General features: G+C 37.3%; 1 protein-coding gene across 1 annotated transcript in view; it reads right to left on the reverse strand.

Moving 5' to 3' along the window:
• HAUS6 (HAUS augmin like complex subunit 6) overlaps positions 1 to 12885 on the reverse strand; it is a 39217-nt gene extending 26332 nt beyond the window's left edge. Inside the window, exons 1-7 of the mRNA XM_034665552.1 lie at positions 12482 to 12885; positions 8114 to 8209; positions 6151 to 6229; positions 5267 to 5399; positions 2874 to 3021; positions 627 to 692; positions 105 to 153 (exon numbers count right to left, since the gene is read on the reverse strand). Of these exons, the coding sequence (XP_034521443.1) occupies positions 105 to 153; positions 627 to 692; positions 2874 to 3021; positions 5267 to 5399; positions 6151 to 6229; positions 8114 to 8209; positions 12482 to 12609 (699 nt within the window). The 5' untranslated portion in view covers positions 12610 to 12885. The remainder of the gene's footprint in view (positions 1 to 104; positions 154 to 626; positions 693 to 2873; positions 3022 to 5266; positions 5400 to 6150; positions 6230 to 8113; positions 8210 to 12481) is intronic.
• Positions 12886 to 15290: the final 2405 nt, after the last annotated feature.

Below are 15290 nucleotides of genomic sequence, written 5' to 3' on the forward strand. Positions count from 1 at the left end.
AGAAATGATAAAAACAGAGAACATAAGAGACCAATTTAGAAAGTCAACACTGCACATCACAAAAGAAAGAAAGATTAAATTTCTCCCTTAAAAAGTTACCTCACCTTCTGGATTTTCTCTTGCAGATTACTTTGGTCATCATAGGGTTCCATTCTAGTTAAAAAATAAATGATCTCATTAGTCATTTTTTAAAAATCTCATGGTAATTTACCACCAAAAGAGCAAACTGATCTATAAACCCACCAACCATTCCAATGAAAAGCAAAAATAAAATTCTAGCTCAAAGCAATAAATTTTTTTTAATAGATTTTATTTATTTATTTGAGAGAGAGAGAGCAAGAGAGCACAAGCAGGGGAAGCGGCAGAGGAAGAAGGAGAAGCAGGCTCCCCGCTGAGCAGGGAGCCCAACGCGGGACTCAATCCCAGGACCCCGAGATCATGACCTGAGCCAAAGGCAGACGCTTAACCGATTGAGCCACCCAGGCACCCCGAAAGCAATAAATGTATTAGAAAAACTGGAGTAGGAATCAGAATTATGTTCTGATCCTATGGGATTCGTTTTCTTACTGGTAAAATGCAGGAGCTGCACTAAGGCAACTTTCAGCTCTGATCTAAAGGTCACTTACTTTTTTATTTGGTTTTGCAGTTCCATACATTCTGATCTCAAATTTCGTACCTGTTTAACTGACAACCTGTAAGAAAACATATAAATGACAACTATAATTTCATTACAACTAACTGGTGTACACCACTTGAACATTTTCCCCCATTTCTTATCTTTGCTTAAGACCTCTCTTCCAAATACACCCAGCAGCCAGCTAAAGGAGTCTAGACTTCCTTCAGGATTATAGGAGTGATCTAACATACAGGCTGCTATTGAGGTGGAACAGGACTTCTTGGCTCATATACACTCTGTCTTCAAAGAAAAATGCTGGAAGTAAGACTACTCTGCTTTCTTATCCCTGTCACACATACTTAGGGGATAAATTTAAATGTTACCCACGACAGGCGACATTGTAATTTTAAGGTGATTTCAAAGGGTTTTCTAGTTTTCACAATAGATGACACAATATTTAAAAAGTTGTCTTACTGTGGTTGTTTCTAATCATAAAAAATTAGACACATTCTATTTCTTGAGAGTAGGAACCTTGCCTGTCTTGTATAATGCTGTAAAACGGTGCCTAAACAATATCTGGCACACAGAAGTAACTCAAATAAAAATTTGCTGACAATGCCAACCACATACAGCTATTTACATTTAAATTTAAATTAATAAAAAATTCAGTTCCTTAGTCATACCAGATATATTTAAAATGTTCAGTAGCAATGTGTGACTACTGGCTGCTATGTCAGATAATGCAGTTATACAGCATTTCCATTATCATAGAAAAGTACCACTGGACAGAGGCATTCACTAGACATAGACCATTTGGTCTGGTGTGCTTCCTCCTCCCACAAAGGAAGACTCCATTGTCTCATCTGACTAGAAGACTGACTAATCCTGTAGCCACAAATGCAATGTATCTTCCTTCGGGTATGAAATTCATCATACTTAGAACAGGCTGTCTGATTGTTTTGTGCCTACTTCTTAATAAATTTTATAAAATGAAAAAAATTGCTGACAAGAGGAACTTAAATATAACGTTAGATGAGATGGTTAAAGAAACTATGGAATACCTACTTGATGGAATACCTACTTAATGGATACTCAACAGACTATTAAGTAGATATTAAAAGCAATATACTTTAGAAAATTTTAAAAATAATAAAAATAATTTTTAGAAATTTTAATAGATGCAATATACTATGGCAATATGGAAAAATTTACAGNTGTTCCCTCTCTCGCTGGCTGTCTCTCTCTCTGTCAAATAAATAAAAATAAAATCTTTAAAAAAAAAAAAAAAAGCAATATACTTTAGAAAATTTTAAAAATAATAAAAATAATTTTTAGAAATTTTAATAGAAGCAATATACTATGGCAATATGGAAAAATTTACAGAATATGAAGAGAAAAAAATATACAAAATAGAACGAGCACAATAATTACAGCTTAAAAATGTATATCCATGTTAAAAAAAGAAAAACACCTAAGATACTGAATTTTTAAACTAAGGTAATATTTTCCTTTGCTCTAAAGCTTCATGTACAAATGCACAGTTTTAAAATATCTTATTCAGAAGTTATCTGGCTTTAAAATGAAAAGAGGACATGAAGGGGTTTTGAGGTAGGCATGGATTATGGCCACTGAAGGTACACTGATGATATTTGTTCAAGAAGAAAGGAATTTTCGGGGCGCCTGGGTGGCACAGCGGTTAAGCGTCTGCCTTCGGCTCAGGGTGTGATCCTGGCGTTGTGGGATCGAGCCCCACATCAGGCTCCTCCGCTATGAGCCTGCTTCTTCCTGTCCCACTCCCCCTGCTTGTGTTCCCTCTCTCGCTGGCTGTCTCTCTCTCTGTCGAATAAATAAATAAAATCTTTAAAAAAAAAAAAGAAAGAAAGGAATTTTCATTTTCTGTGCCGGGGGTGGGGGGGATTAGGGGCAAAAGANGTGTTCCCTCTCTCGCTGGCTGTCTCTCTCTCTGTCGAATAAATAAATAAAATCTTTAAAAAAAAAAAGAAAGAAAGGAATTTTCATTTTCTGTGCCGGGGGTGGGGGAGATTAGGGGCAAAAGCAGCCTCGAGGGAGGGGCAGAAGGAGAGGGAGAGAAAGTATCTTAAGCAGACTCCACACCCAGTGCAGAGCCCTGAGCGAGGCTAGGTCTCACAACCCTGACATCATGACCGAAGCCAAAACCAAGAGTCAGATGCCTAACCAACTATGCCACTCAGGTGCCCTGGAATTTTCATTTTCTAACCGTCAATGTATTACTTACTGTGCATTTTCTTGATACTTTTGGGTAATGCAGTCTTCTCTTTGCAAAACGTGTAAAAATCTATTACGTGCTACATGGCATCTGGCAATGCATTTGTGCATATCTTGTGGCTTTACATTAAATGTCTCTGTAAAACGTATAGAAGACTCTACATGGAAAACAAGATCATAGAAAATATCAAATATCATATATCAGAAATTTTTAATTTATTAATTTTAAGAGATTAATAACTCATACAACTAACAGCTCCTTAAAAATTGGTATGCTACATAAACAGACACAACTAATTTTAACAAAAGCAAAGAAACCTATTTTTAAGTACACAACTAAAAAAGGGTGTCTAAGGTTGAGTTGTTTTACATCATTAAAAACTTTGAGTCTATCGGCCTCAAATAATTCTTATTATCACAGCTTGATATATCCATGAACAAATACATTGTTATACATGGGCAACTTCTTAACAGGATCTTTTTACAACAAAGGAAGAAAATGAATTAAAAGAGATGAGGTGAGATCACAACACCTCCTTTGCTGCCATGAGTTTATTTTTCTATCTAGTAAGACCAACAGGATAACCAAATAAAATCAGTCTCCATTTCTCAAATAATTCTTGGCTAATGATCAAAGCAGACCATGAGAACAATCCATCCAAACATTTCACAGTCCACATTTTTAGCTGTAATAAATCCTACTTTAAGATGGCTCTATACAATAAAGATGGATATTCAGAAAACAGGGACCACTCCACTGCACCTAACATTACTAATCCAGATCCTAGGGTTACCCCCAAAGAAACCACAAATTCTAAATATTTAACTGGGGATAAGTTCACTGAATGTAGAAGTCATCTAGACACTAAACATGTTGATCAGAATTGCTTTAAATCAGAAATAGGAAATAGGACAACCCGTGCTTAGAAGCCTTATGCACAACAAACTCTTGTTAAATCCAAACATACATATTTCATATAAAATACTTAGGGCTGCCTGTAATTGGAGTAGACCACCTATGAAAGGAAAAGCTGGTAACAATGCTTACACTGCATTAAATTTTAAATATGCAAATACTTATACAGCAAGATCACATGTATAAGTCTTTAAAAGTCATGCATAAAATATAAACTGGAAAAAAAGTTTACATATCACATCACAGAGAAAGGATAGTAATAAATAAGAGCTCCTACATATGAAAAAAGGCAATAACAGGAGAAAAATGGACAACAATTATGAAAATCAAGTACAAAAAGAATACAAGTTGGTCTTAAACATATGAAACAATTTTCAATCTAACTAAATAAGAGAAATACAAATTAAAACCACCCTGAGATTCCACTTTAACCTACCAGACTAAAAGATAAAAATGTCTGACCACACACAATGGCATTTGAGCCTTTGGGAAAACAGAAACTCTCCATACACTAGTGATAGAGGTATAAACTGTCCAATCTCTACAGAAAATACTCTGATAATAACTAGCAAATTACAATGCACAATGCCTTTGACCAAGCAAACAGTCTTGGAATTACATACACACACACACACCATATATATGTATATATGTATATGGTGTGTGTGCATGTGTGTATATGTCTGTGTGTGTGTATATATATACATATAATGTATATATGTGTACACATATATGTATATGTATATATACTTGAACACACAAAATCATATATATCTAAAGCTTGTCACTGTAACATTGTATTTGGCGGGGGGAAGGTGGGGAGAAGCCAAATGTTGGTCAACAGAAGACTGGTTAAAAAAACGTATTCTGGTATATCCATTCAAATATGCAGTTCTAAAGACAGAGAATAAAGAAGCTCTATGAACTGATAGGAGATTATCTCCGATATATACTGTTCTGTGAAAAATACAAGATTCAAAACCCATTTAGGGTTTAAAAAAAAGAATATATATATATGTATATATATATATATATACATATATATATATTCTTGATTACTTGATTACACTGGTTGCTTCTAATTTAACTTAGCCCTCTTGCTAGTTTTGTGAGGTCAGCAAGTCAGGAATGCTTTCCATGATTTCAAAGGGTTGTTTTTGTTTTGATTTTTTTAAACCCACAGAGAGGTATATGTGAAAGAGATCCTGTATAGTCCACAAAGCCTAAAATATTTACTATCTGGCCTGATATAGAAAATGTTTCCCAACCCCTGTACTAAAACATAATAAAATTATCTGAATAGTTACTTACATTCATTAGAGGCTTTCAAACTACAGTTCCAGTAGAATATTTACTATTACCCTGTGAGGTAAATTAATGTTTTTATCTTATCTTGCTTTACTAAAATCTCTTTGTAACTTCCAAATTATGAAAAACAATTAAAAATTTAAAACTCAAAACAAATTCCTACTAAAAATTTAACTTACTTTTAGAATGGGTTTTTATATATTTTATTGCAACAAATCTTGCAAAATGATACATCAGATGAATAAACTTAGGACCACCAGGAGAAAGAAATAGTGAACCAACAACTTGAGGAAAGCTCCCTCCACATTCCACCTATGGAAAAAATAAGATAATTTGAAGACCTAATCAATAATAACCTTATCAGTAATAACCATAATTCCGGGGTGCCCCAGTTGCACAGTTGGTTAGGCGTCTCTTGGTTTCGGCTGAGGTCACCATCTCAGGGTCATGAGATCAAGCCCCGCTTCTGGCTCTGCACTCAGCACAAAGTCTGCTTAGAATATCTTTCTCCCTCTCCCTCTGCTCCCCTCACCCCATGCCTCACAAGTGCTCTCTCTCAAATAAATAATAAATCTTTTAAAAATAATAATAATAATAATAATAGCCATAATTCCTATTATGTAGAATTATTCCATTTGAACCAGAAGTTGAATATTTGAATCTTTCTAAATTCTTGGTGGACTTGGTCACAAAAAATAATTATAATACAAAGCCACAATTATTGATACTGTATGGGGTCACACACTAAAGTAATCTATCATCAAAAAAGTTTCCTTTAAACAAAAACTATGACATAAACTCCCAGGAACTCAGAAACCTATTTCCAATGCATCATAGGCAGCAAAGCTGGTTTCCTAGAAATATGCAGAATCCTAACCAACAACCATCAAAAATATTACTGTAACAAATATTTCCTTACTATTATACTGTTAGCATAAAAGCATTAAAAAAATTTCACCTCCAAAAAATTGATGTACGCTTATACTTCAATAAAGCCAAAAATGAAATTTAATGTAGTTTTTAACTTCTTTAAGTTTACATCTCCCAGAAAGAGAATACTTACAGAAATCTTTTTTAACCATTCATAGCAATGTTTCCGGAATTCAGTGTCACTCTTTTGGTCAAATGGAGGCCAACAAAGCCTTAAAAACAGATAAAAGCATTAGAATTATGAACAAAAAGAACTCAGCAAAATTTTAAACATTAAGCTTCTGTCCTATACTAGAAACATTAATGCTAAATGAACCAAGGCTAATATTTGTAGATTTCAACTAAAGAAGGACACTAACCTGTGAGAAATTGGGTCTTTTTCTTTATAAATTACTGTAAAATTGAGTTCAGTTTACCACAAATCATCTGTGTATACATACGTTAAATGAAGGAATGAATAACCATTAAAATTACTACAAATCAGCTAAAGAAGACAACACTCTCAATGGATTCACTGGACTAACGCAAAAAGATGGTATAAATAAATTAGTATGTTAAGCTCGAGAGGAAAAAAAAAGAGACAGAGAGAGAGAGAAAAACATAAATGGTTGCACAGGAAGAGCACAGAAAGAATAATATGAGAGCTTTGGACTCCTAGAGATAACCCATATCATAGTCAGTGTATGCTACTGTTTTGTGGATAAACAATATATAAAATTATTAAAAAGTTTTGCCTCTGTTTTAGTCAAAAATAATAGACTTAAAATTTACCTATTGCTTTCCCCTGATAAATTTTTATTCTGAAGCATAGTTATTTGTTTAGGCCCCCATTTTGTAATATTTCTATGTCACAAAATACATTCTATAGTCATATAAAAACTTAAGTATGCATCGGAAAAAAGGACTAAAAGACTGGAATGTCAACAGCGATATTTTCTGGTTGGTGATTTGAGGAATGATGTTTACTTCCTTCTTTGCATCGGAAAAAAGGACTAAAAGACTGGAATGTCAACAGCGATATTTTCTGGTTGGTGATTTGAGGAATGATGTTTAGTTCCTTCTTTACATGTTTCTGTATTTCCTGAATTACTTAATATGATCTGTATTTTGTTTATAATCAGAAAAAGGGAAAAAAATTAGAAAATCTATTTTTATTTGGAAAGAGTAAGTCCTATAGCTTAATGATAGAGATTTACAAAAAAGATGTTTTAAATATACATGTTCTTCTGGTCACTCATAGCTTTAACTGGACACAAAATATTAAGAATAAATTACCAAAAATAACAATGCCTAATCAATGTATTTACTTGTTGCTTTTTTTTTTTTTTTAATTTTTAGAGACAGAAAGCACGAGTGGGGGGAAGGGCAGAGGGAGAAGGAAAGATTCCTCAAGCAGACCCTGTGCTTTTCTACTTAAGAGGATAATAGCACAATATAAATATTAAAATAAATTTTAACACTTTTTCTGGTAGTAGAAGCCCAAATCACATGCATAACTTGGAACCAAAGTTCAGTGGTATTCATGTTTTTACCTCCTTCTTAAACTATTTTAATATTCAACAGTATCTAACATTAGACTAAACTTAATAGGAATGATTTTCACCTACAGCACTTGACACTTTTATATACCACTGACAAAAATAATACGGATTTAGAGACCTAAAAGGTAAAAATAGACAAAACAAGTAACACTGCCTACAGGAAAAGGAGTAAGGCAGAGGATAATCAGCAAAAAAAATAAAAAATAAATAAAAAAGTAAGGCAAAACTATATAGATAGATTGGTACTAATTAACTGTTTTGCCTAGTAATTGTGACTAAGAAGAATGTTAGGAACTAATTTTATAAAACAAAAGACTTATCTATGAAATAATCAATGATTTTAAAATATATGATTTTAAGATAAGTACCAAAGAAAAATCACTCTGATTTACAAAGGTTAAGCACTAAATTTGCAGGACTCAAACCTGACTTTTGTGACATCCACTCATATTTGTGAAAGGCCAAAGTTGAAATTCTGGCTTATATCAGAGCATACTCCCTTTTCAAATTTGAGAATGACTACTTATAAAAAGAAAATAAAATAACTTGACTCACTTGAAAACTTCTTTGGTGAGAGACTGGTCCAGTGTTTGGAACAAAAAATAAGAAACGATTTGAAAGGCATCACGGTTCAACTTGTCAAACATGTTCCTAGTAGTTTAAAAAGAAATAGAAGCAGAAAAAAAAAAAGGAAAATGGTTAATAAAACTAAACAGCATCAAAAACTGTGTAAGAGTTTAACACAAATTCATATTTTTCATTCTCTTCAAGAGGTCAAAGCAAATTAATTTTTTATTCATGTACATTTTTATAAATCATTAAGAAAACCAATACGCTTTTATTTTCTGATTCTGATAATACTGATCGAATAGAAAACTGGTAGAACTTCCCTTATCGCAATGAGAATAATCCACAAAAAGAAAATGAAAACCTAATTAGGTAGTAGAGAGAAAACCGTGGCCTATGATATGCTGAAGAGATACAAACCAACATTTATCGAATAACAATAAAAATAGCTACCAATAGTTTATCATTTCCCAGGTATTATTTTAAGCCTTTTACAGGCAGTAACTCATCTAATCTTCACCACAATCATGAAGTTAAATACTGCGCTAGCTGCTTTATCCTTGGATTGATTCTAATGACATCAGATTGTAGTTTAATTATTCTCATTATACAGATGAGAAATTTTTAAATTTGGAGAGGTTAGATAAATTGCCAAAACTATCCAAAATCATATAATTGGGAAGTGAAAGAGCAGTGATATGAAATACGTCATCTGACTCCAGAGTCCAGGGTCTTTACCATTACATTTTAACCCCAGGACCACCCTTAAATAATGTAGTTCTAGCAAGTCTTTTAAAGTTTTGATTGTCCTGATCTTCCTAACTAATCAAGACAAGCCTAGAAAAAACATAATTATATTAAAAAATAACAACAACAAACTAAACCTTATAAGAAATGCCACACGGCTATTAAGGAATCCAGAGTTAACATAAGGGCAGTATGGCAGCCACTGGGCCAGAGTCATCAGCCACTGCTCTAAGATGGATGTCCACTCCTCACGCCCCTGTCCAGAACGCTGGTGTCCAGTAAGACACAGAAAATTCAGGCTTCAGGGAGTGCGAGAGCCAGGAAGAGGGGAGCTCTCCGAACTTCATCTATAGCAACAACCTGCTGATGACAAGGAAACACCTCAGGTATCATGTTCTGCTGCACGGCGCACCTGCAGGATTTTAAGCGACACTTTGGCAATTCCCAAGGTAAAACAACTTGGCACAGAGGTATAGCCACCATTTTTCAAAGTCTTGGCAGTGAAGTATGAGTAGTAGGGGAAAAAAAAAAAAGCAATTTAAGTTCTCTGGATAAATGAAAAGGGGATAAATATGGAGCACATATTCCAAAAGAAGTTAAAGTTTACACTCAAGAAGGAAACGAAATAACCTGTCAAAGTTATCAGATAAAAAATTATAAGTGCCTTCCCCCATCACTCTAGTGTAAAAAGGTCATCTGCATGGGTGCAAAAGAATAGTTCACCACTGGAGTATCAAAAGAAGGTAAAACCAAGGGGCACCTGGGTGGCTCAGTTGAGTGTCTGCCTTCAGCTCATGGCATGATCCCTGGGTCCTGGGATACAGCCCCATGTTGGGCTCCCTGTCTCATTCTCCCTGCTTGTGTTCCCTCTCTCTCTGTCTCCCTCTCTGTCAAATTAAGAAATAAAATCTTAAGGGGAGCCTGGGTGGCTCAGTTGTTAAACATCTGCCTTCAGCTTGGGGCGTGATCCCAGAATCCTGAGATCGAGCCCCACATCGGGCTCCCTGCTCCGCTAGGAGCCTGCTTCTTCCTCTCCTACTCCCCCCTGCTTGTGTTCCCTCTCTCGCTGGCTGTCTCTCTCTGTCAAATAAATAAATAAAATCTTTAAAAAGAAGAAAAAAAGAAAGAAAATCTTTTTAAAAAAAAAAGCTAAAAACAAAAGAACCAAATAACTATAAAGGAAAGGTCTCAGAAGAAACTAAGGACATTATCAAAAAGGGGGGCTCATTAGAAAATAATAGAATAGGGGTGCCTGGGTGGCACAGCGGTTAAGCGTCTGCCTTCAGCTCAGGGCGTGATCCCGGCGTTATGGGATCGAGCCCCACATCAGGCTCCTCCGCTATGAGCCTGCTTCTTCCTCTCCCACTCCCCCTCCTTGTGTTCCCTCTCTCGCTGGCTGTCTCTATCTCTGTTGAATAAATAAATAAAATCTTGGGGGAAAAAAAGAAAATAATAGAATATATCTAAGGATATTCTCTCTATATAAAATATTTTTAACACTTAGAACAGCGATCTGAGATAGTTCCATGTTTGGTACATTTTCAACAATTATCTGTAGGCTATCTCAACTAGGTGAGTCCTTATTTTCAGACTCTAAAAAGAAACTGGCTTATGAGTTAGGCAATTACAAAACGAGCAGTGACGCACTGGAAGGCACAACAAATACAGGGGAGTACTCCTTTGAACAGATAAAGCTTTGTCCTCGAGTTGAAAAAAAAGAGTTAAGATTAAAGTTCCCATGCTTATCCATATGTCAGACAACTCTTGTCCTTGAAATGTTTCTATTCCTCAACAAACACATGGGAAGTTCCTTCCTTCTTATCATCTCTCAAACCTGATATTTTTTCACATAGTATCCTGTTGTCTTCGCTTTGACACTTATTATAATTTTTAATAAGATCTTTGTTGAAGGTTTGTTCATCTGCTAGACTGAAATTCTTCAAGAGGAAAGTTTGTTTCTATTCAGTTCACCACTGTATACCCATATCATACATAAGTGAATTAAAAAATCTATAAAAAAATTTTAAGTAAATTTGACAGTATATTCATGCCTAAAGCATTTTAAAGAGGACACCTGTTTCAAAATGATAGATCCCTTCTAACAACCCACCGAAACGACTCTGAGGGATAATTTATGACAGTGCTGGGGAGGAGGGAGCCCAGCACTTAACAGATTTTAACTAATTTTCAAAGATAGAAAACAGACTGCAGTTGGAGAGAAAACTCAAGTTGCTGAACACTGGAGAGAAGGAGGCAGTGGCAATAGTAAGCATTCTTAGTGGAAGCCTGGAGAAGCTTCAAGCTTCTCTGCCAGTACAGAGAAAATGGGCAATTAAATCATGTGAAATAACTGGACTATTTATTAATACATAATTATAACCTTATAAATGCTATCCACTGGTTGTCAATTTTTAGAACAGGCTCCTAGACAAAGCACTTCTACATGTAAATAACAGTAACTTCTAAAAAAATAGTTAACTGGTAAAACTTAATTACGGCTCTAACAAAAAACAAACAAAAAAAAATTACGGCTCTGACCTTTGACAGTAAAACAGCATACATTTGAAAAAAGTCAAGAAGGCAGGGGAGGGCAGGAAAGTGTGGGTGAGCTAATGAGTTATTTTAACAGTTACTTTCATTGTGAAATTACATAGTGGGAAATCAAGAGATTCTTTGACACTGATACATCAAGAAATAGACATCTAAGCACATTATTAAAACACTGCCACTACAAGAACTGAAATAACAATCCGAAAAGTCAAAAGATTGAGAACGGGGGCGCCTGGGTGGCGCAGTCGTGAAGCGTCTGCCTTTGGCTCAGGGCGTGATCCCAGCGTTCTGGGATCGAGCCCCACATAGGGCTCCTCTGCTGTGAGCCTGCTACTTCCTCTCCCACTCCCCCTGCTTGTGTTCCCTCTCTCGCTGGCTGTCTCTGTCAAATTAATAAATAAAATCTTTTAAAAAAATAAATTAAAAAAAAGATTGAGAACGGGAAATAGCCTATGTATCTCAAATTTCTCTTGGGCTATAGTGGGAAAGATAACACTCCCTAAGTTGATAAGTTTAGACACAGAAATGCATACAAAGTATCTAGACTTATGATCATAACTATTATATTAGTGACAAAGTAGGGAAAGGATTTTTACTTTCCATCTTAATACCCTTTACTACTATCTTTTCTTAACTACGGAATGGCTCAGTTGGCTAATTCATAAAGTAAAAATTATAAACTAGAGAACAACCACTTTGAAAGGCTCCTCGAGTCCTAAAGCGGTTGAACATACTGTTCTCACATCCTTCCACGACCAACTCGCCATCCCTCCCTGGACTTCACAGACCACCCAGCATCACCACTAAAGCAGTATTAAGCTGTCCCACTAGTCTTGCCCCAACTGCAGACACGACTCCCCTACAAAGCGTTTCCCGCCCGGTTCCGTGATTGATACAGTTTCTGCCACCAGGCAGGCGCCACAAGGCTCAAGGGCTTTGTAGCCAGTGCTGGCACACAGTAACCGTTGGACTGCTTGATTCAACACCCTGCGAGGTCCGCGAAAGGGTGGGTCACACCAGCGCCTCGGATTCCCCCACCCGTCAACCCCGGTTCCTTACACTCCGAGGTGCGTGTGCGACACGATCTTTCCGCAGGCAACGGTGGCCGGGCCTGGCTCGAAACCGAGCGCCTGCAGATACATCCAGAGATGCTTCTTCTCGAAAGAGGTGACCCAGACTGAGCTCATCTTCGCTGTAGGCAGTATCACTGCAAAAGAAGTAAGCACAGGCCCAAACGACGGAGAGGACCTTCAGGCTCCCTCCCTACGGGCAGCCTGAGGTAGCAGCGGCCCCTCCACTGCCACCGCCTGTTCCTCTCTCGCCCGGAGCCATGTCGCCTCAAATGGCCGTAAAGTCTCAGGGAAACGAAGCCTTTAACGGTACTACCGTACAGCTGCCTAAGCCAAGCCTGCAAAAACCAAGACTCCCGCGCTTCCGGAAAAGCGATAAGCACCGGCGCTACCTAGCTTCCGGTGGAGGAGGGACTTCCACGGCCGACTATATCTCCCGCCATGCAATGCACCCTGTTCTCCATCTCTTCCAGTCAGGCCCTGCCGAAAAACTACAAAACCCATAGTGCATTGTGTTGCCAGCGAACTCTTTTGCGCTTGCGTAACTTCAAGCATCATCTTGCCGTAGCCCCGTGGCTTCGCGCCTTCTGCTGTTTTGCGTCTGTGGTTCCTTTTGTTCCTATAGGTCGATTTCATCAGATAAAAAATGTAGCTTTAGGACTGTGGCTCCCTGCAGTAGAAAAAGCATTGCACTGGGTTCCATCCTAACCTCTCTCACTAGCTCTGAGATGTAACGACATCTAACCACTAAGCGCCGAGTCTATTAGTAAAATCTTGCATGCCCTCAAATGCTGACTGTTCCTTTCCTCTTCATGCCGTAAAAAATCTGGCTCTCCTCTAAGCAGTTTCCCCTGCAGCCCTCGCCACTGACGACTGTTTTCTCTCTCACACCCTATATACAACAGGGTCTGGAAATGGGGTGGGTATCCTACTTATTTCTCATTGCCTCCTCTGGCAACAATCGCCTCCCTAAAACCAGCTCCTTTGAATTTTATGCTTTCACCCACAACTCTTGCTTCTGGAGGTAATGTATTAAGATTGGGTGTTGGACCTCATTTGCAGAAGGGTTAGACTTAATTGTTTCTCCAGCATTCCTCTTGGGATAATTTTTGGTGATTTCCATATCCATAGGTGACCTTTCAGTGCTCTGGCCTCTCGGTTCCTCTACCTCTTCTCAGCTCTCTGGCCCCTTTCTCTCTTTGCCAGATTTATCTTTGCCAAATCCCTACTAAATCCAGTTTTCTGCCTACCCCACACCTGCAACTTAAACTCAATTTATGATGCCTGTTGTCGCTTAAAATTCATGACAACTCAAATGGCCTCTTAGGCTTGCCCTCTCCTCCCTGTTTTTCCCAAATCTCACTCTCCATACAATTATCCATCTTCTCTTCCCTTACTCCAATACTTCTTTCCCCTCTTCTCAATGTCTTTTGTCCTAGTTAATACATGCTTCCAAAAAAGACCCATCAACAATTTACCAAACTGCTTATATCTTTGCCCATATAGTCTTCCTTCTCTCTTATTATCTGGGTCAATCAAGGTGTGCCTCCCTAAGATTAGTCCTTTGACTTATTCGATGGGTCATATTCCTTTTCTCCTACTCAAAGAGTTTGCTCCAGCATTTGTCCCTTTTTCTCCCCTGCATCACCAATCTTCCCATAAATATACAAACATGCTATGCTATCTTCCATTGCTTAAAAAAGAAAATTCCTTTGACCCAATGCCTTCTAGCTACTACTCCATTTCTTATTACAGAAAAATTTCTCCCGGGACACCTGGGGGCCTCAGTCACTTAAGCATCTGCCTTTGGCTCGGGTCATGATCCCAGGGTTCTGGGATGGAGCCCCGCAGGGGACTCCCTGCTCAGTGAGGAGCCTGCTTCTCCCTCTCCCTGCTGCTTCCCCTGCTTGTGCTGTCTCTCTCTCTCTCAAATAAATAAATAAAATCTTAAAAGAAATTTCTTCCAAAAGTTTTCTATACCCACCTCACCACTAATAGTAACTTGCTAAGGCCACTTATATCAACTAATGTTCTTTAGTTGCAAGCAGCAAAACTCCTCTGAGGGGGCTTTATTCGATGAGTATCAAGTAGCATAAAAAAGAATGGGAAGGCCAGAGAATAAGGTTCAGAAAATGGCAAATTCATGTGCCACTCCACCCAAGATTTATATGCCAGCAATCCAATTTACATTTTAAAAATAGCTTAATGTATTATTCTAGGTGAATGCCCTTATAGCTACCACCAAAGACAAGAAATCAAACTTTTCCAGCCATCCCAGAAACCCCTCATTTCCCAAAAAAAGAACCACCATTCTCACTTTTATAGTAATCAATCACTTCTTTGCTTTGTCTTGTAGTCTCACCAACTAAGCATGGTTCTCTAGACACTATAGTTCAGTCTTACCCTTTTTATACTTGCCTTGTCTCTTCTTTGGGTTGTTTTATTTTTTCAGTCTTTCCCAGATTTGTTTTTTTTTTTTAAATAATATCATTTAATATACAGGCTTTCCTCTATCCTCCCCTACTCCTTTTCTTTGTACAACTATTCTGTTGAGGAAGTGGGGCTGTTTGACCTAAATAATATCCCTTAGTGTGGGTTTTACTAATTGCATCTTTGCTGCGGTTCCACGGTTCCACGTGTTCTTCTGTCTCTGTCCTCTGTATTTCCTTCAAATGGATCCAGAGGATTGATGAGATTCAGGTATGATCCCTTCAGCAAGTCTAGATGATGGTTGGCATATGTTGTTTCATCAGGCTGTACATATCTCTATTTATGCCACTGACAGGCATTGATGCTAA

This window comes from Ailuropoda melanoleuca, chromosome 7, assembly GCF_002007445.2.
Source record: "Ailuropoda melanoleuca isolate Jingjing chromosome 7, ASM200744v2, whole genome shotgun sequence".
NCBI classification, from domain to species: domain Eukaryota; kingdom Metazoa; phylum Chordata; class Mammalia; order Carnivora; family Ursidae; genus Ailuropoda; species Ailuropoda melanoleuca.